The 20448-nt window shown below is 43.2% G+C and overlaps 1 protein-coding gene across 6 annotated transcripts in view; it reads left to right on the forward strand.

Annotated features, from left to right (window-relative positions):
• The window catches only part of nktr (natural killer cell triggering receptor), a 281979-nt gene that overhangs the window by 129503 nt on the left and 132028 nt on the right, over positions 1-20448 (forward strand). For 5 of the 6 annotated variants that reach the window (XM_085987423.1, XM_085987425.1, XM_085987426.1 and 2 more), the window contains exons 4-6: positions 3517-3624; positions 5715-5759; positions 6531-6618. In XM_085987423.1, the coding sequence (XP_085843549.1) occupies positions 3517-3624; positions 5715-5759; positions 6531-6618 (241 nt within the window). Of the gene's footprint in view, positions 1-3516; positions 3625-5714; positions 5760-6094; positions 6123-6530; positions 6619-20448 lie in introns of those variants that run through there. The other variant, XM_085987429.1, reaches the window with a different exon arrangement.

Below are 20448 nucleotides of genomic sequence, written 5' to 3' on the forward strand. Positions count from 1 at the left end.
AGGCGTTCAGTTGCCATTTCAGCCTTTTAATGTTTAACTTGGGTACATTAAGCTCCTAATGTTATTGACTTGCATAGAGAACTGGTTGGCAGACAGGAAACAAAGAGTTGGAATAAATGGGTCTTTTTCCGAGTGGCAGGCAGTGACTAGTGGGGTACCGCAGGGATCGGTGCTAGGATCCCAGCTATTCACAATATATATTAATGATCTAGACAAGGGAACTAGATGTAATATCTCCAGGTTCGCAGACGACACAAAGCTGGGTGGGCATGTGTGCTGTGAGGAGGATGCCGAGAAACTCCAGTATGATTTGGACAGGTTGGGTGATTGGGCAGATGCAGTATAATGTGGATAAATGCGAGGTTATCCACTTTGGTGGCAAAAACAGGAAGGCAGATTATTATCTGAACGGCAATAGATTGGGAGAAGGGGAAGTGCAATAAGACCTGGGTGTCCTTGTGCACCAGTCGCTGAAGGTAAGCATGCAGGTGCAGCAGGCGGTTAAGAAGGCAAATGGTATGTTGGCCTTCGTAGCGAGAGGGTTTGAGTACAGGAACAAGGATGTCTTGCTGCAGTTGTACAGGGCCTTGGTGAGACCACACCTTGAGTATTGTGTGCAGTTTTGGTCGCCTTATCTGAAGAAGAATGTTCTTGCCATGGAGGGAGTTCAGCGAAGATTCACCAGGCTGATACCTGGGATAGCAGGAATGACGTATGAGGAGAGATTGGGTCGATTGGGCTTATACTCGCTGGAGTTTAGAAGAATGAGAGGGGATCTCATTGAAACGTATAAAATTCTAACGGGACTAGACAGACTCGATGCAGGAAGGACGTTCCCGATGGTCGGGGAGTCCAGAACCAGGGGTCACAGTCTAAGGATAAGGGGTAAGCCATTTAGGACAGAGATGAGGAGGAATTTCTTCACCCAGAGAGTGGTGAACCTGTGGAATTCTCTACCACAGAAGGCAGTTGAGGCCAATTCAGTAAATATATTCAAGAAGGAGTTAGATATATTTCTTAAGGCTAAAGGGATCAAGGGATATGGGGAGAAGGCAGGGACAGGGTACTGAGTTTGGATGATCAGCCATGATCTCATTGAATAGCGGAGCAGGCTCGAGGGGTCGAATGGCCTACTCCTGCTCCTATCTTCTATGTTTCTATTCTACTTCTGTAGAGTGCTGTGCATTTCCTTACACAGAAACAGGAAATGCTGGAAACTCCCAACAGCTCAATCAGTTGACGAACCCTTTTGTTCCAGATGCTGATCAACATGCTGTCCAGAACTATTTGATTTCAGAATCCTGACGATCACCATTTTTCTTTTTAAGCTCCATGTGTTTAATTTGTATGCAATAGGTTTTTTTCTTGGTTTCATACAAATTAGTGTCGAGCTGTCAAGAGTGTCAAAATATTGAGACACGAGTTGTGCAGGTGTACCTGGAAGACGCCGTTCCTGCCTATGTAGAGTTCTGAAGCTCGGTGAATCTGTTAGTTGCTCCTGTGGTATTGTTCACAAGTGATGGGCAGCAGTCGAGCAGATTCTGGAAAGGCTATTGTGTCAGCCTAGGAACAGGAAAGCAGCAACAGTGGGCGGTACACGGGGGTGCCAGCCCAGGCACTGAACCAGGGGCTGGGTGAATAGGATGAATTTGGATATGGAGCCACCACTTTACAAATTTTATTTAATCTTCTCTGTGTATAGTTTATTAACATACATTTTTCACTATTATTTGTAAATTAACAGTCAACATCTATCCATTTAATAGCGAGCGAGATGTGCAGAACTCCCATAATGGCTGTATCACGAGAGAATTGCTTTTGTGGCCAAACCTATCAGAAATGACCCTATCGGCACCAATCACAAACCATAGAGATGCTGACCCAATCAGGAAGCTCCTAATTGAGACTTCAAGCAGATGACACCGATGCAGAATTGCTTTTATTATAGAGACTGATGTGGTGCATTTCTGTAATTTTGCCTTGGTGAATGTGTCCTTCTGCCAATCTCCTCGTATCTCGTGTTGACAGCCTTTTCCTTTGTCATTGGTGTGGCATCTTCAAATTTCCAATTCCTCCATACACTTTTTAAGATTATCACCTTGCTTGATAGTCTCTACCCCCATTACCCCCCCCCCCCCCCCCAAAATCATGTAAAGCCACAGGACCTGCACCATTGCACCAGTTTTCCCCAGCCATCGTTTCTTTGTTCCTGGTGCTGGACCTGTTGTCACCTTTTCAATTTCTCAGGAACCTAAAGTGCTTCCACTAATTGGCACCAGATGATAAACCTCCCGAAAAATATACTCGTTCAACTCTCTTCAGGAAAAATGTACAAAAGAAAAAACACATGCCTTCTGGGTCCCATGGTAACACCAACTCCTTAGACAGCAAACATGAGCATTGCTATGCAAGAGGCTAAGGCAAAAATTGGAATTTTATACTCAGTGTAGAGTGCATCCCCTAGCAGGGCTGTGTTTGTATAATTCGGCCCTTTGCATTGACCCGTACAATACATCGCTTTAACGTACAAGATATCCTGAGGTACTGTACAGAGGAAGAATAAGGACTGAATCCTGAGTCATGGGAGAGAGGTTAGGAGAGCGGACTGAAGGCTAAGTCACAAAGATAAGCTTTATGAAGGTTTTCAATGGTGGGCAGCGAGGTAGAGAGGCAGAAGGGTTTAGGGAGGGAGTACCAGGCAACAAGGTGACTGGAACTCTGTCACAGATAATTGGTCGTGGGGGAGGGGGCACAGGAGGCCAGAGTTGAAGAGGAGATTATAGCAGTAGGGAGGAGTGACACGTGGAGGATTTAGAGATGAGGGTAAGGATTTTGTAGAAGTTGGGGAGGAGCCAATGTAGGTCAGCAAGGATTGTGGGGGGATAACCAGAGTAAGCTCAGTTCCTCCATGGTATGGTATGTTGGCTTTGATTGCATCTCTTTTTACACATTCAATTGAAAAATGCTTCCATTGAAAAGCTACTGTTTTTCTCCTTGCTGTGCAGTTCTTCCCCGGTCACCTGTAAGGCATTGGTTTTCAAACTGGGGTCCCTGTACCCTGGTAGATCTGTGGGGAGAGGACGCGAGGTCATCAGATTTCTGTCCTTCTGGTCCCAAGAATTCTGTTTTTGACTTGCTAGCATGTTATTTTTGCCACTGTAAAGTATGCTGTAAAGTAATTAAAAAAAAATATCCTGCAGTGGTAATGCACACAGTGGGTAGTCAACAGTGTCTTCTTGAAGTTAGGGCAAGGGACCCCCCTGAGTGTGTCAGTACCCGCAGGTAAGTGCCTCCGAAGTTTCCGAGAGACCCTGGGAGTGTGTTCGTACTTGCAAGGGGGCCTCGGCAGAGCAGCAGTATTTGCAGAGGGTCCTGGGAGTGTTAATATTTACAGGAAAACCCCCCCCCCCCCATCCAAAAATGTTTGAAAACTACTGCGATAAGGTGTCCTCCACTCTAGCATTTATTTGCATGAATCCTATTTTGTGTATACTAACATTATTTTATCTCTTGTAGGTGAAAAAGGATTAGGAAAAAAAACTCAAAAGCAGCTTTGTTATAAGGGCTCCACTTTCCATCGTATTGTAAAAGAATTTATGATCCAAGGTGGTGACTTCAGTGAAGGTGGGAAGGACATAATTTGCAATATATATTGGTCCAGCTGAAGCAGTTTACTGTAATATGGACTGATGTGATTAAAGGGGTATGGCAGTTATTAAAATTGCCATGATATAACTTTGACCAAGCTGTGTTGTACTTAATTTTAGCCGTGTATAAAGTGTCTGAAAATGCTTAATATCTGAAAGGGGAAGGTGCTATCCCGCCGCCTTGTTTATAGCAGTCGCCTGACCTTGCGCTGTCTTTGAGTCTAGGTTGCTGTGCTGATGTGATTGAGTTGCTCTGGCCATACTTCACTCCCACCAGGACTGCGCTGTGTGTTCTGGGGGGGCGAGAAATTAGCTTGCACAGTCATGCATGTTTGTATAAATGTGCATCACGATGTCCTCATGCACTCACTTTCCAGCGAGCACCACTGGATAGCAATCAGCACTGGAGCTTGCTGTGTATCTTATCATTTTCCCTTTCTCAGTCCATGGACACAGGCCTATTGTGGCGCTCCAGCTGCCACCCTGGCTGAGATGAGCACGATCCAGAGACTGAACCTGGGCCCTTCCTGTTCTGGTACCTTTAGTACCATTCTAACTTGGATAGAATAAACCCAGTGCAGAAGATTGTCCCTCAGTTAAGTTCAACAGTGTATCAGGAACATTGTTCTAATGGATGCCACTAGTAATAGGTTTACATTTTGCACGGCCCTGTTTTGCTCTTTAACATTTTTTTTCCTTTCTCCCACCCATATTTAAAGTAGGTCTCCTAGACTAATACAGAACATCGTGCCTGTGCCGGCTCTTTGAAAGAGCTATCCAATTAGTCCCACTCCCCTGCACTTTCCCCATAGTCCTGCAACATTTTCAAGTACATATCCAATTACCTTTTGAAAATGACTATTGAATCTGCTTCTACCACCCTTTCAAGCAGTGCATTGCAGACCATCACAACTCGCTGTGTAAAAAAAAAAAAAGTCCCCTCATCACCCTCTGGTCCTTTTGCCAATTATTTTAAATCTGTGACATCTGGTTACCGACCTTTCTGCCAGTGGAAACAGTTTCTCCCTATCTATCAAAACCCTTTCTAATTTTGAACATCTCTATTCAATCTCCCCTTAACCTTCTCTGCTCCAAGGAGAACAATCCCAGCTTCTCCAGTCTCTCCACATAACTGAAGTTCCTCATCCCTGGTACCATTCTAGTAAATCTCCTCTGCACCCTCTCCAAAGCCTTGCCATCCTTCCTAAAGTGTGGTGCCCAGAATTAGACACAATACTCCAGCTGAGGCCTAACCAGTGATTTATGAAGGTTTAGCAGAACGTCCTTGTTCTTGTTCTCTTGTGCCTCTATTTATAAAACCAAGGATCCTGTAAGCTGCTTTTTTTTTTTTTTTTAACAGCTTTATCAACTTTAAAGATTTGTGTATGTGAACCCCCCAGGTCTCTCTGTTCCTGCACCCCTCTTTGTATTGCACCATGTGTTATTTCATAGTGTATTGTATTTTCATTTTTGTGAGCAGCAAGGAATTAAGTCTTGTCATTGTCAGTGGTGACATTGTTGAATAGTGTATACTATTTCACTAACCTGGTACATTGACAACAGTGAATGCTTGAAAGATGTCAAGTTTGCTAACTTATTTTCATTGATACAATAGGCTTCATTTAAATTTGCATGCGTGTTATGTGCTCAAGAAAAGATGATGATGATGCATGTTCCACCGGTGATGGGATTAGACATTCCTTTAGGGAGGGGGTTGAGATCTAACGACGCTTCAATAAAGCACACCTATAGCCTCGTTCACTTGATGTTCCCTTAACCTTCCTTCTGCCCTGTTAGAGTATGAATGGCCAGATTTGAGAAGCACTTTCGGTGGTGTTATCGTGTAACTGAAAGCTGAATGGAGAATGCCGGAACTGAAGATCTTTTACAGCCTACTAAACGTCATGGCGTCCTTGCCACCTGTCAGGGGTGAACTAAAAAACAGATATGAAAGGACATTGGCCTAACCTAATCTTCTGTTTAGTTCCTGCATAATATGCTTTTTGTTAATTGTATAGAAACGTTTAGTGTGGAGCCTAGTGTTACTTACACACCTGTGGTTCTTAGGTAATGGACGAGGAGGAGAATCTATTTATGGCGGATACTTTGAAGGTAGAGACATCTTTGTAAATTTCATTTCAAAGCCCAAATTAATCTGTTGATTTACTAAATAGAAGACTCCCTCTAACAATACGTGAATAGCATTGCTTTTAATTCCCTCACCTGTTGCATGTAGCTAGTGCTTGAAATGTTGCATGCACAAAATAGATGCATGAATTTGGGCTAATTGTTTCTTAGCGTGTTCACTGTTAACTACAAAAAAAGTGAATTAAAAGGTAAATTATTATGCAGTAAGCTCGCAACTTGCAGCATGGAGGTTAGGCAATTTATTCATGAGAGAACCTATCATCCTGCCTAAAACTTTCAACATATTCTTTTATTTATAGAGAATGTGATCTTTTGCAAAATGAAAAGGTAAGAAAAAAAAGCTAAGTAACACAATTAAAACACACTCCCTTGCACCCTCCCCAGCAAGTACCATTATTGGCAGTGAGTTGATGGAATATATGGTCCGATTTTCTTTATTGCTTGCAGACTTTAAAAGAAAAAACACACACACTCTCTCTCTCTCACACACCAACACCAACAAACACACACACACGAAATGAAACTGCTCACCTAGGGCATTTAGTGCATTAGCTTCAGTACTGGTAATGTAAAAGAATTTGAAATTCGTGTTCCTCCTTGACAAAATATTTTAGTGTAAAGCTGTGGTGAGGCCTAAAGCAAGGCTGTTACTCTGTTGTTGGTGCAATTGCCAAATAGACTACAGTTGCCCTGTGGTGCCTCTCAAAGCTGACCAGCTACTCCTTTCTTGGACAGATGAGAATTTTGTGCTCAAACACGACAGGGAGTTCCTGTTGTCAATGGCAAACAGAGGAAGAGATACCAATGGTTCCCAGTTCTTCATGTGAGTATGACTCTCTGTTATCTTACCAGTATCATAGGGAAGTGCCATTCATCAGAAAGATGGTTATCCACATACATTAATGCCTGCAGATGTTGAGCAGTTTGCCTTTTTATCGCGTCTAGCACATTATTGGGCAGGGTAAAGCTTTTCCAGTTTTGCATTCCATTGATTCACGTCAAGTGCCTCTTTTTTTTTGTTTGTTAAGCTGCAGTTTTGTGCTGTATTCTAAAACATAAAGATGCCAAACAACATTAGTTCCCCCCCCCCCCCCCACCACGCAGCCCAGATCTGAAGGAATAGTGCATTAGCTTCAGATACTACCCCCACACCCCTGACCTGCCTTATCGCTTTTGAGGGATGAGAGAGGAATTCTTGACGAGAGGATTCCTGAATTGGCTACATTTCTCTGTGTGTTTGCCTCACCCAGGAGGTGTGGAGGAAGAAGGGTAGGTTCATGGCGATGAGTCCAGCAAGTCCTAGGTACTTGACATGACATGACATAACATACAGGCTAGTATTTAACCCATAGACTGCTCCAGAGAATTTCAGACCACTTTTTTTTCAGCTTGTGAAACAAAACCCAATATCACAGAGAATAAAATCCTGTAATTGCAATATTAACTCCTACATCTAACTTTTCTCTAACATTTAAGAACGTTTAACATTCTCATCATTCTGGTGTTTCTTTATTTTCTTCTCCCATAACATTTCAATTTTATTTCAACTTTACTTTTCCTTTTTCTTGCTAACATACTGCATCCCAATATTTATGTGCATCATTTGTTTGAATCTGAGTACAGGAAACTTTTTTTTTATCCGGCACCGACGGGACGGGCGTGGTGCTGGTTTATCAAAAAGTCCGGATTACAGAGAGGTATACAGGAAACTTTGGTTTATCCGGAGGTTGTATGTCCGGAATACTCGATCTAACGGCAAAAATCAGGAGCCGTTTTCTATAAGTTTTTTTAGTTCTCGTTCTTTTTTTTCCCCCCAGTCAGGCACTGCAAGGTCTGTAGCTATAGCAACAGCTTCAGCTAGAGACGCTTGCAGCTGCAGCCGACTCTTTAGAAGCTGTTGCTGAGCAACAGTGTTTGTTGTCAGATACGGAGATGAAAACCTCCGTATGCTTCAACATTAACTTTGTATGTCCGGCAGTTTTGATAGATCGGCAACACGCCGGTCCCGTCGGTGCCTGATATCACAAAGTTTCCTGTAGTAAAAGGTACGAGAGCCCCGTACACGGCCACAGATCCAGGCGTCCCTGTTGCATAACAACAGGTGCAGGAACCCCGGTTACACAGCCACAGATCCAGGAACAGCCACTAATATGAAGTAAAACTTACCTGAACCTACTCCTGAATTTTGCCGGTTAACAGAGATTTCCGGCTATTTAGCTGCCGGTAAATCGAGAGTTTCCTGTACATGCTTATCTGTTTTTCTGGGTCACTATCCAATCTGTTGGTGGGAACATATCAAAAATGACCCCTGATTTCCTACAATTTGACTGCAAAGATCATTTTTCCAGCCAATCGGCTTGGCACTTGAACAATTGACGTGACCAGTACAACTTTCGACGTGCCAAACACCAACACTTAAGTGATAATATGACCACTCCCTGACAGGCCACTCGGTGACGGGGCTCTAAAAGGTTACTTAGAAAGATGCACTTTCTGCTCTCCCAACAGATCACAAGGATAAGTTCCGATGAGGTGGGGCTATTTGCTCATCTAGCTCATCCCCACCCAACAATGTCCCTTAAATGACTCCCAAATTTTTGGCCCTACTGAGAACAACAATGTGCATTTATATAACGCCGTTAACATAGTAAAACATCCCAAGGCGCTTCACAGGAATGTAATCCGATAAAAATTGACACCAAGACAAAGAAGGAGCTATTCTCACAGGTGACTAAATTCCTGATCAGAGGTAGGTTTTAAGTAGTGCCTTAAAGTAGGAGAAAGAGTTGGAGAGGTTTAGAGGGGGAATTCCAGAGCTTGGGGCTGAGACGGCTAAAGGCACAGCCGCCAGTGGTGGAACAATGGAAGTGGGAGATACGCTAGAGGCCAGAGTTGAAGGAACACTGGGTTCATTGGAGGGTTGTAGGGCTGGAGGAGATTGCAGAGATGGGGAGGGGCGAGGCCATGGAGGAATTTGAATACGAAGATGAGAATTTTAAATTTGGTGGAACAGAAGTCAATGTAGGTCAGCGAGCAAAGGGGTGATGGGTAGACGTGAGTTATTATGAGTTAGGATATGATCATGTTCCATTGGAAAAAACATTGCATAGCATAATACTGAGCTGGTCAGTGTAGGAAGGTCCTAGGTTCCATGCTTGGCGTTTGCGGAGTTGGGTGGCCAGATGCAGGGAAACATCCTCTCCTTTAATTTGTAATGCTTTGATAAGTTCCTCTGGTGCACAGAGGATGCAGAATGAAGAAGGATACATTACTTACCCATTAGAATTTTCTTTAAATGAGATACATCGCTACGATCGCATCCCATTCATTCCCTACATAAGTCTAGTTTTTTTTTTGGAGCGGCCGGAGGAAGAAGAGTTGATCTTGACTAATTTCAGTTTAACTTCAGGCCAAAATTAACTGTCCCAATGTTGCAGGTCCTGGGGATTTATACACTGGAATCGGAGACCAACTGTAGCGCAACCTACTGCAAAATTATTTTTTGTGTGGCAGCACATGAATTCCCCACAACCATGGTAGACTATACGCCTATAGTGTGGAGATGCCGGAGTTGGACTGGGGTGGACAAATGTAAGAAATCACACAACACCAGGTTATAGTCCAACAGCTTTATTTGAAATCACAAGCTTTCGGAGCGCTGCTCCTTCTTCAGGTGAAGTGGAGAAATGCATAAAGACACAGCTTATATAGTCAGAGAATCATGTCAGATGTTTACAGGTAACCTTTCCAACTGCCATTTATCACACCTCGGCAGAGAGATAATCACAGCAGTCAAAGGTGTGAATGGTGTCCAAACAGGTCAGTCAGGGAAACATTACATCAAAGAACAATGAGGTGGGGTCACAAGGGGTCAAATATCTGCAACATTTGACCCCTTGTGACCCCACCTCATTGTTCTTTGATGTAATGTTTCCCTGACTGACCTGTTTGGACACCATTCACACCTTTGACTGCTGTGATTATCTCTCTGCCGAGGTGTGATAAATGGCAGTTGGAAAGGTTACCTGTAAACATCTGACATGATTCTCTGACTATATAAGCTGTGTCTTTATGCATTTCTCCACTTCACCTGAAGAAGGAGCAGCGCTCCGAAAGCTTGTGATTTCAAATAAAGCTGTTGGACTATAACCTGGTGTTGTGTGATTTCTTACATTTATATGCCTATAGTGTGTGGATAATATTTCTCATTCCAAGAGTTATGTCTTAGCCATGCACTTTTTACGTACACCGTATGTAGGCCCCTGATTTAATGGAACCAAATAAGGCAAAAAAAAACTTAATTACCAAAAGTTCTGGAATTTTTACTGGTGTTTTGGGGTAGCATTCCTCAATTGTGTCCATGTACAACTAGACCCATTAGTGACTGAAGAAGTCAAATTACATTTTTATCATAAATAAAAACAGAAAATGCTCAGCAGGTCAGGCAGCATATGTGGAGAGAGAAACAGAGTTAATGCTTCAGGTCAATGACCTTTCGTCGTAATTTTTATTATTTGGGATTAGCTGGGATTTTAGCAGCTGTCTTGGGATTGACTTCTGCAATTTCTGTTAATTTTCCCATGGACACTAAATCAGTTGTCTTGACCGTATAGCTTAATATTTACCAGACAGACAAATCTAGAGTTATGGTAGAATTTGTCAACCAATGATTCAGGACTTATAGAATAGTACAGCACCGAAGAAGGCTATTCAGGCCATCGAGTCTGCGCTCTTTCAAAGAGCAATCCCGTTAGTCTCACTCCCCTGACTTTCTCCATCTCCCTGCAATTATTTCTCCTTCAAGTATTTATCTAATTCCCTTTTGAAGGCTAGTATTGAATCTGTATCTACCGCCCTGTCGGGCAGTGCAGACTTATAACTGCGTCATTCTAAAGAACCTGTCAGATATTTCTATGCCACTTAAGAGTTCTATTTATATTGTTATTCTGGGTACTGTGTCCTCCAGAAGTTGTGACAAAGCAATTAGATTTCTAGAAATACTGAATAAAAGATGCTGTAATATCTCTACTTTAATTGAAGTCATAACAGCATTATTAAATTACTGTCTCAATCCTTTGAAACTGCAAATTCCCTCCAAAATTAACAAGGCAGGCTGCACAACTCTTCTAAAAATTTACACGTTCTGGTTTTCATGTATCTTTAAAAAGACGCATTGATATTTTATATAGAATATACAGCATAGAAATGTACAGCCTCCTCCCACCCCTCTTCATCTCACCCTATCAGCAAAACCTTCTATTCCTTTCTCCATCATGTACTTATCTAGCTTCCCCTTAAATGCATCTATGCTAGTCGCCTCAACTACTCCTTGTGGTAGTGAGTTCCACATTCTTACCACTCTTTGGGTATAGAAGTTTTTCCTGAATTCCCTCTTGAATTTATTGGTGACTATCTTATATTTATGGCTTTTAGATTTGGTCTCCCCCATAAGTGGAACCATCTTCTTTACGTATACCCTATCAAACCCTTTCGTAATCTTAAAGACTTCTATCAAGCCTTCTCTTGTGTAGAGAAAAGAACCCCAGCCTGTTCAGTCTTTCCTGATGGGTATATCCTCTTAGTTCTGGTATCATCCTTGTAAACCTTTTAATGCCTTTCGATTCAGCCTTCTCTTGTCTTGAGTCAGTCAGCTGAGATTCTGAGTCTGGCCTACTCACCTCAAGGGTATGATTTGCTTGGTGGACCTTTCTCTATTTGGAGTGATCAAAAACGCCCCCATCATGCTATCGGATGGCTTTTTGTTGAGTACACCAGCTGGTGTGGCATTGAGCCATACAAATCAGTAAAATCCCAGGTTTGAGCTACGGAATATATCATGTTAATCGATCTCATCTGTGCCTGGGAGGATCGAGGAAATCAGCTGGGAATCATGATACTTAACTGTGTGCTGGCCTTGATCTCTGCCAGAGCATACGCAAGTGAGGACAGTTTCAGGATCGGCCTCAGTGATGCCTGTTGACACTGTGTGTAAGTTCACACATGAAGAATGGTCACTAAGAATTGGAGGACTGCTGTTCCCCACACAACCAGACCCTAGGATAACCCCTGATCACTTTGTACATACAAACATGTGAAATTGACTGGCAGGAAAAGACCAGCTGGTCCATCAACTGCCCCACACTCATTATGGCTGGAGCAACATGACTAGACACTACCTATCACCCCTGCACCCACAGCTATGTAATCTCCTTGGAGAGGCAAAAGAAGAGAAAAAACCCAGGGCCAATAGGGGGAAAAAATACTCTGGAAATGTCCTCTCCGACCCCCTCAGGTGATGGAGACCAGTCCAGGAGATCACGCGGACCAAGTGTTATCAATAAAGACACTTGCCTTCTATGTGATGCCATCTCTGCCCCAGTCAAGAACCGGTCCAGCTCCCTCTGGAAGACAATGCAGAGATTCCGCACCCACCACACCAGCTGGCATTGTATTCCAGAGACTCACGACTCTCTGGGAGAAGAGGAACTGCCCAACATCCAGTCTATTCCTACTCTTACATAGTTTAAATTTGTGTCCCCTGGTCCTCCCCAAACTGTTAAACTGGGATAATCTGTCAATAGGCATGCTATCCAGCCCTTCAATTATTTTATAGACCTCTGTCAGGTCACCTCGAAGTCTACGCTGTTCTAAAGTAAATAGACCAAGATCCTTAAGCCTATCTGAATAGATGAGATTCTTTCAGCTTGGAATCATTCTTGTAGCTCTCCTTTGGGCCTTTTCCAAGTTTACTGTATCACCCACCATGTGGGGGAACCAAAACTGGGCACAGTACTCCCAGATGTGGTTTGACCAGCGAACTGTATAGTAACAGAATGGCATCCTTTAATTTATACTGAATGGCCCTATTAATACATCCCATTACCCTGTTGGCTTAAGCTACGGCTTCCCTACATTGGTCATAAACATTCAGTGATCTGTGCACAATAACACCTAAATATTTTTCTCTCTTTCAGTGTTGTTCCCTGCAAATGATGCATGTAATCTGTGTTGGCCCCATCAACATGCAAGCCACTCTATTTATCCAAGTTAAATGCCATTTGCCATTGTGTGGCGTACTCCTCTTGAACATTTAAATCTTTTTCCATTTGATGTCACTCCTCTCCTGTCTTAACCCATGTACAGATTTTAGGCATCTACAAACTTACTGACCATACTCCCAACACCACTGCCCATGTCCTTCATAAAGACTGTGTAAACCAGGTACAACACTGTGCTGAATTTACACTGCATGTGGTGTCAAACCAAGGCAGTGCGAGAGACTATTGCCTTCAGGGAATCTCACTCCATTCTACTGTGGAGTTAGGTCAGGCCACGATTCTAAATTTACACTGCATGTTTAACATTGTTACAGATCAGAAAGCTTTTCACACCAATCCTAAGCTTGCACTCTTAAAGTAAAATGTACAAAATGATGGAATACTTAATTCTAATAGTTTAATGTTGATGGTTGCTGTTCAGTCCTAAAAGGAACCCAGCCTGTGATCCCTTCTCTTCTGACATATAAAAATGAACGCACATTGCAGACTAAGGAACTGTAGAGAGTCATATTAAGGCACTCTGTTTCCCCACTGATCAGAAAGGAGAGAGGAGAACTGGTGAGGAATTACATAGAATTTACAGCCCAACTAGTCTATGCCAGTGTTTATGCTCCACACGAGCCTCCTCCCTTCCTACTTCATCTTGCACTATCAGCATAACCTTCTATACCTTTCCCCCTCGTGTACCTGTCTAGCTTCCCCTTAAATGTATTTATGATGCATGTATAGTTTTTCTTTGATGTGCCCAACTTGACATGTTTTAAAATATGATTAGCTACTTGCAGCTTTCCCAGTGGAAACGATATTCGTGAAAATGCCGAGTTCATTTTTTTCCCCAATGAAATAAGGAATTCGAATGCATGCCTGCCATCTCCATTATTCAGTGTTTGGATATATCCATTCTCTGTTGGGTTTGGGTAATATCGCTGATGTTGTTGCACTTTAACCACCATCTTTCTTGATGAAATGAGATGAATGGCACCTCACTATATCTTTATTTTGCATCTGTCACACTAAGGTAGGTTGTTTTATCATATGCATCTGAACTCATTTACATTGCCTTTATTTTCCTTCTTGTAATGAATTCATTACCAAGAAATTATATAAACCCAGGCTTTTAATTAATTGAGTAACTTTCGTTGAGGGGAAAAAGTTTCATTATTCAGATGTTAAAAAAACTCAGAAGCTAATCTCTAAGGGCTCTAAAATTTCCATATCCTGTTGCCTGTAATTGATGGAGGGACTGTTTTGAGTGGATAATGCCAGTGGTGCACTCCTTTGTAGTGCCAAAGGCATCAATTTTACAAAGAGTAGGAAGTTGAGAGCAAAATGAGCAAGAGTAATATTATTGCAAATTACAAATCTAACTGTTCATATACGTTCCAGTTTAAAAAAAATAAAAAAATAAAAAATATTAATAGCCGGTTGGACTAAAGTTCTCCTGAGTAGTCCATAAAGTATTTATGAATTGCAAGTGTTTTGGTCACACGTGAGTGCATTCAGTTGTCCTGCTTGATGATTTGGCTAGTGCACATTTCGGGCCTGAGTGAAGTAGTATGGATTCCTATCATGGGAGTTGCAAATAATGACCATGGACCTAACACCATTCACATGAATTATCACGGTTTTACAGTAGTTCGTTAACTTAAAGTTTGAAACGTTAAAAAGCTGCCTCACTCCATGAATTCACTCGCCGCAGACCAAAGTATTGTGCACTAGATTTTAATTTGTAACATTTATTAAAGTAGATGCAAAGATTTAAATTTAGAGATGAAGGTAGCGCTATGCTAGGATACTGATGTGAGAGTAGGAGAACAAGTGTGCGTGTGTGTGACCTGCTTATGTCAAGGATGTCTGAGCTTGAATTACCTCTTATGTTGACAGGCGAATTTATTGATGGAGTCAGTTGAGTGTCATTTGATAAGGAACTCCTTTTGGCAGCGTTCAGCTTCCTGTAGCGCCGTTATCAGGCATTTGGCCTGTCGAATGTCAACCCGAAACATGAAGTCCGAGTTTGACCTGCTCACAGCAGTGGGGCAATCGGATCAAGGCTGCAAAGTGGCTCCACGGGTTTTTTGTAAATCAATTTGAAGACTTGGGTGGGTTTCAGATTAATCTTGAATGGGAACATAGCAGGGTGGGAACATAGCGGAGATGCAACAAAATGGGTTGGAATGTTACTGAATCTTAAAATGCGAATAAATGTTAAAATTTGAATATTTTAGGAAATCTAACCTTGGGAAGACCAGGGCAGAAATGGTTCTGGGTAGTATATATTTTAATATAACTGTTATCTGAGTAGTAATATTACTGTAATAGGAGATTTTTCAGCACTGCATTATTTGAGCCAAGTCAACATTTAGTTATGTGGTTGAAGGAAAGGGAGATAAAGGGATATGGGTTCAGGGGGCACATGGGATAAGGACTTACTGCTTGTGTGGCAGATAAACACCAACACTGACTGGGCCAAATGGTCTGTTCCCATGTCGTAATATCTATATAGTTCTGAGCTGAATTTATGTAAAAGGCTAGTCAAGTGACATAGTGAAGGAGGAGGTAGTGGAGACACTTGATAGTATAAAAATTGATAAAGAAGAGGTAATAGAAAGGCTGGCTGTACTTAAAGTAGATAAATCACTAGGAGCGAATGGGATGCAACCTAGGATGCTGAGGGAATTAAGGGCGGAAATTGCAGAGTTACTGGCCATAATATTCCAATCCTCCATAGATATAGGGGTGGTGCCAGAGGACTGGAGAATTGTAAATGTTACACCATCATTCAAAAAAGGGTGTAAAGATAAACCCAGCAACTACAGGCCAGTCAGTTTAACCTCGGTAGTGGGGAAGCTTTTAGAAACAGTAATCGGGGACAAAATTAACAGTCACTTAGATAGGTGTGGATTAATTAAGGAACGCCAGCACGGATTTGTTAAAGTCAAATCGTGTTTAACCAACTTGATTGAGTTTTTTGATGAGGTAACAGAGAGGGTTGATACGGGTAATGCGGTTGACGTAGTGTACATGAATTTCCAAAAGGCGTTCGACAACGTGCCAGCAAAGTTGAAGCCTATGGAATAAAAGGGACAGTGGCAGCATGAATACAAAATTGGCTAAGTGACAGGAAACAGAGTAGTGGTGAATGGTTGTTTTTCGGACTGGAGGAACGTATACAGTGGTGTCCCCAGGGGCCGGTTCTAAGACCACTGCTTTTCTTGATGTATATTAATGACTTGGACGTGGGTGTACAGGGCACAATTTCAAAATTTGCGGATGACACAAAACTTGGAAGTATAGTGAACAGTGAGGAGGAGAGTGATAGACTTCAGGAAGACATAAACAGGCTGGTGAAATGGGCGGACATGTGACAGATGAAATTTAACGCAGAAAAGTGTGAAGTGATGCATTTTGGTAGAAAGACTGAGGAGAGGACATATAAAGTAAATGGTACAATTCTAAAGGGGATTTTGAAGGGGATTGACAGGGTAGATGCTGAGAGGTTGTTTCCCCTGGCTGGAGTGTCTAGAACTAGGGGGCACAGTCTCAGGATAAGGGGTCGGCCATTTAAGACTGAGCTGAGGAGGAATTTCTTCACTGAGGGTTGTGAAGCTTTGGCATTTTCTGCCCCAGAGGGCTGTGGATGCTGAGTCTTTGAATATATTCAAGGCTGAGATCGATAGATTTTTGGACTCGAGGGATATGGAGATCAGGCGGGGAAGTAGAGTTGAGGTCGATGATCAGCCATGATCTTATTGAATGGCGGAGCAGGCTCGAGGGGCCATATGGCCTACTCCTGCTCTTATTTCTTATTTCTTATGTAAAGGGGATGCACGAACAGAGAGACCTGGGGTACATGTGCACAAATCGTTGAAGGTGGCAGGGCAGGTTGAGGAAGCAGTTAAAAAGGCTAACAGGATCCTGGGCTTCATAAATAGAGGTATAGAGTACAAAAGTGTGGAAATTATGACGAACCTGTATAAAACACTGGTTCGGCCCCAACTGGAGTACTGTGTCCAATTCTGGGCACCACAATTTAGGACGGATAAGGCCTTAGAGAAGGTGCAGAAAAGATTTAGGAGATTTATTCCAGCAATGAGGGACTTCAGGTACGTTGATAGACTGGAGAAGCTGGGGTTGTTCTCCTCGAAACAGAGAAGATTGAGAGGAGGAACAGCACCTCATCTTTCGATTAGGCACTTCATAGCCTTCTGGACTCAACATAGAGTTCAACAATTTCTCACTATGACCGTGGCCCCTATATTTTCTTTTTTCTCTCATGGCAGCTATTGATGATTCTGCCATTGCCATTTACACCTCATCTGAAGTCATCTTTTGTTTCCTAACTTGACCCATTATCATCTCCTCCTTTTGCCTTGCACCATCATCCCTTTTGTCTTTTAATCTTTCCTGCCTTCCAGCCTAACACAGACTTTCCCTTTTGTTCTTTCCTCCCCTCCTCCCTTTCCCTGCCCCACACTTGCTTAAAAATCGGTTACTTCTCCAACTTTTTCCAGTTCTGACGAACGGTCACCGACCTGAAACGTTAACACTGTTTCTCTCTCCATGATGATGCCTGACCTGCTGAGTGTTTCCAGCATTTTCTGTTGTTGTTTAAGATTGAGAGGAGATTTCATGAGAGGTGCTCAAAATCATGAGGGATCTGGATAGAGAGAAACTGTTCCCATTGGCAGAAGGGTCGAGAACCAGAGGACACTGATTTAAGGTGATTGGCAAAAGAACCAAAGGCGACGTAAGAAAAAACTTTTTACACAGCGAGTGGTTAAGATCTGGAATGCACTGCCTGAAAGGGTGGTGGAGGCAGACTCAATCTTATCTTTCAAAAGGGAGTTGGATAAGTATCTGAAGGAAAAATAAAATTCTTACAGGACTAGACAGACTAGATGCAGGAAGGATGTTCCTGATGGCGGGGTGTCCAGAACCAGGGCTCACAGTCTAAGGATAAGGGGTAAGCCATTTAGGACTGAGATGAGGAGGAATTTCTTCACCCAGAGAGTGATAAACCTGTGGAATTCTCTACCACAGAAGGCAGTTGAGGCCAATTCATTAAATATATTCAAGAAGGAGATAGATATATTTCTTAAGGCTAAATTGATCAAGGGATATGGGGAGAAAGCAGGGACAGGGTACTGAATTTGGATGATCAGCCATGATCTCATTGAATGGTGGAGCAGGCTCGAGGGGCCGAATGGCCTACTCCTATCTTCTATGTTTTTATGTTGCAGGGCTACGGGGAAAGGGCAGTGGAGTGGGACTAGATGGGAGTCGGGACGGGCCGAATGGCCGCCTTCCGTGCTGTAACCATTCTATGATTAGTCCCAGAAATACAGGATAGTCTAAATCTATTGTCAACCCTGGGATTAATCTCCATACGATGTTTCTTCAGCAGCAGAAATTGAAAAACAAATTCTCTTGTTCTTAATTTTAATCTGTTACGAATGTTTATGCCATTTTCGGAATAAGAGTCCAACCATTGAGATGCCCCTTCTATAAATTGTGATCACAAAGAATTATGAGGAACTTCAACATTTTTGGCATAGTTGAGAGGTATGGCCTGGAGATGTTACTGAGACTGACCACGTTAGAGAGCTGTAAATGTAATCAGTGACTCTATCACTTTGCTCTGTGTTAATTTAACTACCTCACACTATCTGCCCGAGTCTTTAGCTCCTCCCAGCTAGTTCAGAGTATCATCGCTTGTATTTGCCACAACAGCGCAAATATTCCAAAATGGTTGGAAGAAGGAGCAGGAGTAGGCCAATTGGCCCCTCGAGCCTGCTTCGCCATTCAATAAGATCATGGCTGATCTGATCTTGGCCTCAACTCCACTTTCCCGCCCGCTTGCCATAACCCTTGACCCCCTGTCGCTCTAACAACTGTCTATCTCTGCCTTGAATATACTCAATGACTCCGCCTCCACAGCTTTCTGGGGTAGAGAATTCCAAAGATTCACGACCCTCTGAGAGAAGAAATTCCTCCTCACCTCCGTTTTAAATGGGTGACCCCTTATCCACGAGGGGAAACATCCTCCCTGCACCTACCCTGTCAAGCCCCCTCAGGATCTTATATGTTACAATAAGATCACCTCTCATTCTTCTAAACTCCAATGAGTATAGGCTCAACCTTTCTTCATAAGACAACCCCTTCATCTCAGGAATCAACCTAGTGAACCTTCTCTGAACTGCCTCCAATGCAACTATATCTCTCCTTGAATCTCCTCCTTAGGCAGTCCCTCAGAACCGAGGATGACTTGCTTCCACATTAAAAATGAGTTCTCAGGTGACTGATTAGTCCAATGCGGGACCTACAGTCTCTGTCACAGGTGGTTGAAGGGGCGGGTGGGTGGGGTGCTTGGGTTGACGTGCACTGCTTGCGCTTGGCTTGCGCTTGCTCCCAGCGAAGAGACTCTAGGTGTTCGGCGCCTTCCTGGATGCTTCTCCTCCACTTTGTGCGGTCTTGGGCCAGGGATTCCCAGGTGTCGGTGGGGATGCTACACTTTTTCAAGGAGGCTTTGAGGCTGTCCTTGAAACGTATCCTCTGCCCACCTGGGGCTCTCGTGCCACGCCGGAGCTCCGAGTAGAGCGCTTGTTTTGGGAGTCTCGTATCGGGCGTGCGGACAATGTGACCCGTCCATCGGAGCTGATTGAGCATGGTCAAAGCTTCGATGCTGGGGATGTTGGCCTGAGCAAGAACACTGACGTTGGTGTGCCTATCCTGCCAATGGATTTGCAGGATCTTGCGGAGGCAGCGTTGGTGGTACCTCTCCAGTGCTTTGAGGTGCCTGCTGTACATGGTCCATGTCTGAGGCATACAGCAGGGTGGGTATCACTGCTGCCCTGTAGACCATGAGCTTAGTGCCGGGTTTGAGGTCCTGGTCTTCAAACATGCTCTTCCTCAGGCGACCGAAGGCTGCACTGGCACACTGAAGACAGTGTTGGACTTCGTCATCGACGTCTGCCCTTGTTGACAGTAGGCTCCCGAGGAATAAGGAGACCAAAACTGCACACAGTACTCCAGATGTGGTCTCACCAACGCGCAGTTGTAGCAAGACTTCCCTACTTTTGTACTCCATCCCCCTTGCAATAAGGTCCAACATTCCATTTGCCTTCCTAATTACTTGCTGCTAACTTATTGTGTTTCATGTACGAGGACCCCCAGATCCCTTTGTACCGCAGCAATTTGTAGTCTCTCTCTTTATTTAATTTGCTTTTTTATTCTTCCTACCAAAGTGGATGATCTCACATTTTCCCACATTATACTCCATCTACCAAATTTTTGCCCACTCACATAACGTATATCCCTTTGCAGACTCTTTGTGTCCTCCTCACAACTTGCTTTCCCACCTATCTTTGTATCATCAGCAAATTGGCTGCAATACACTCTGTCCCTTCATCCAAGTTATTCATATTGACTGTAAATAGTTGAGGCCCCAGCACTGAACCCCGACTGAACCACCTAAACTTTGAGACAATAATCCAGGACAAAAATTAATTAGCATTTGGAAAAGTATGGGTTAATAAATGAAAGTCAGCACTGATTTGTTAAAGGCAAATTGTGTTTGACTAACTTGATCTAGTTCT

This window comes from Somniosus microcephalus, chromosome 5 (genome assembly GCF_052327205.1).
Source record: "Somniosus microcephalus isolate GS21.2 chromosome 5, FLI_Smic_1.0, whole genome shotgun sequence".
Lineage (NCBI taxonomy): Eukaryota > Metazoa > Chordata > Chondrichthyes > Squaliformes > Somniosidae > Somniosus > Somniosus microcephalus.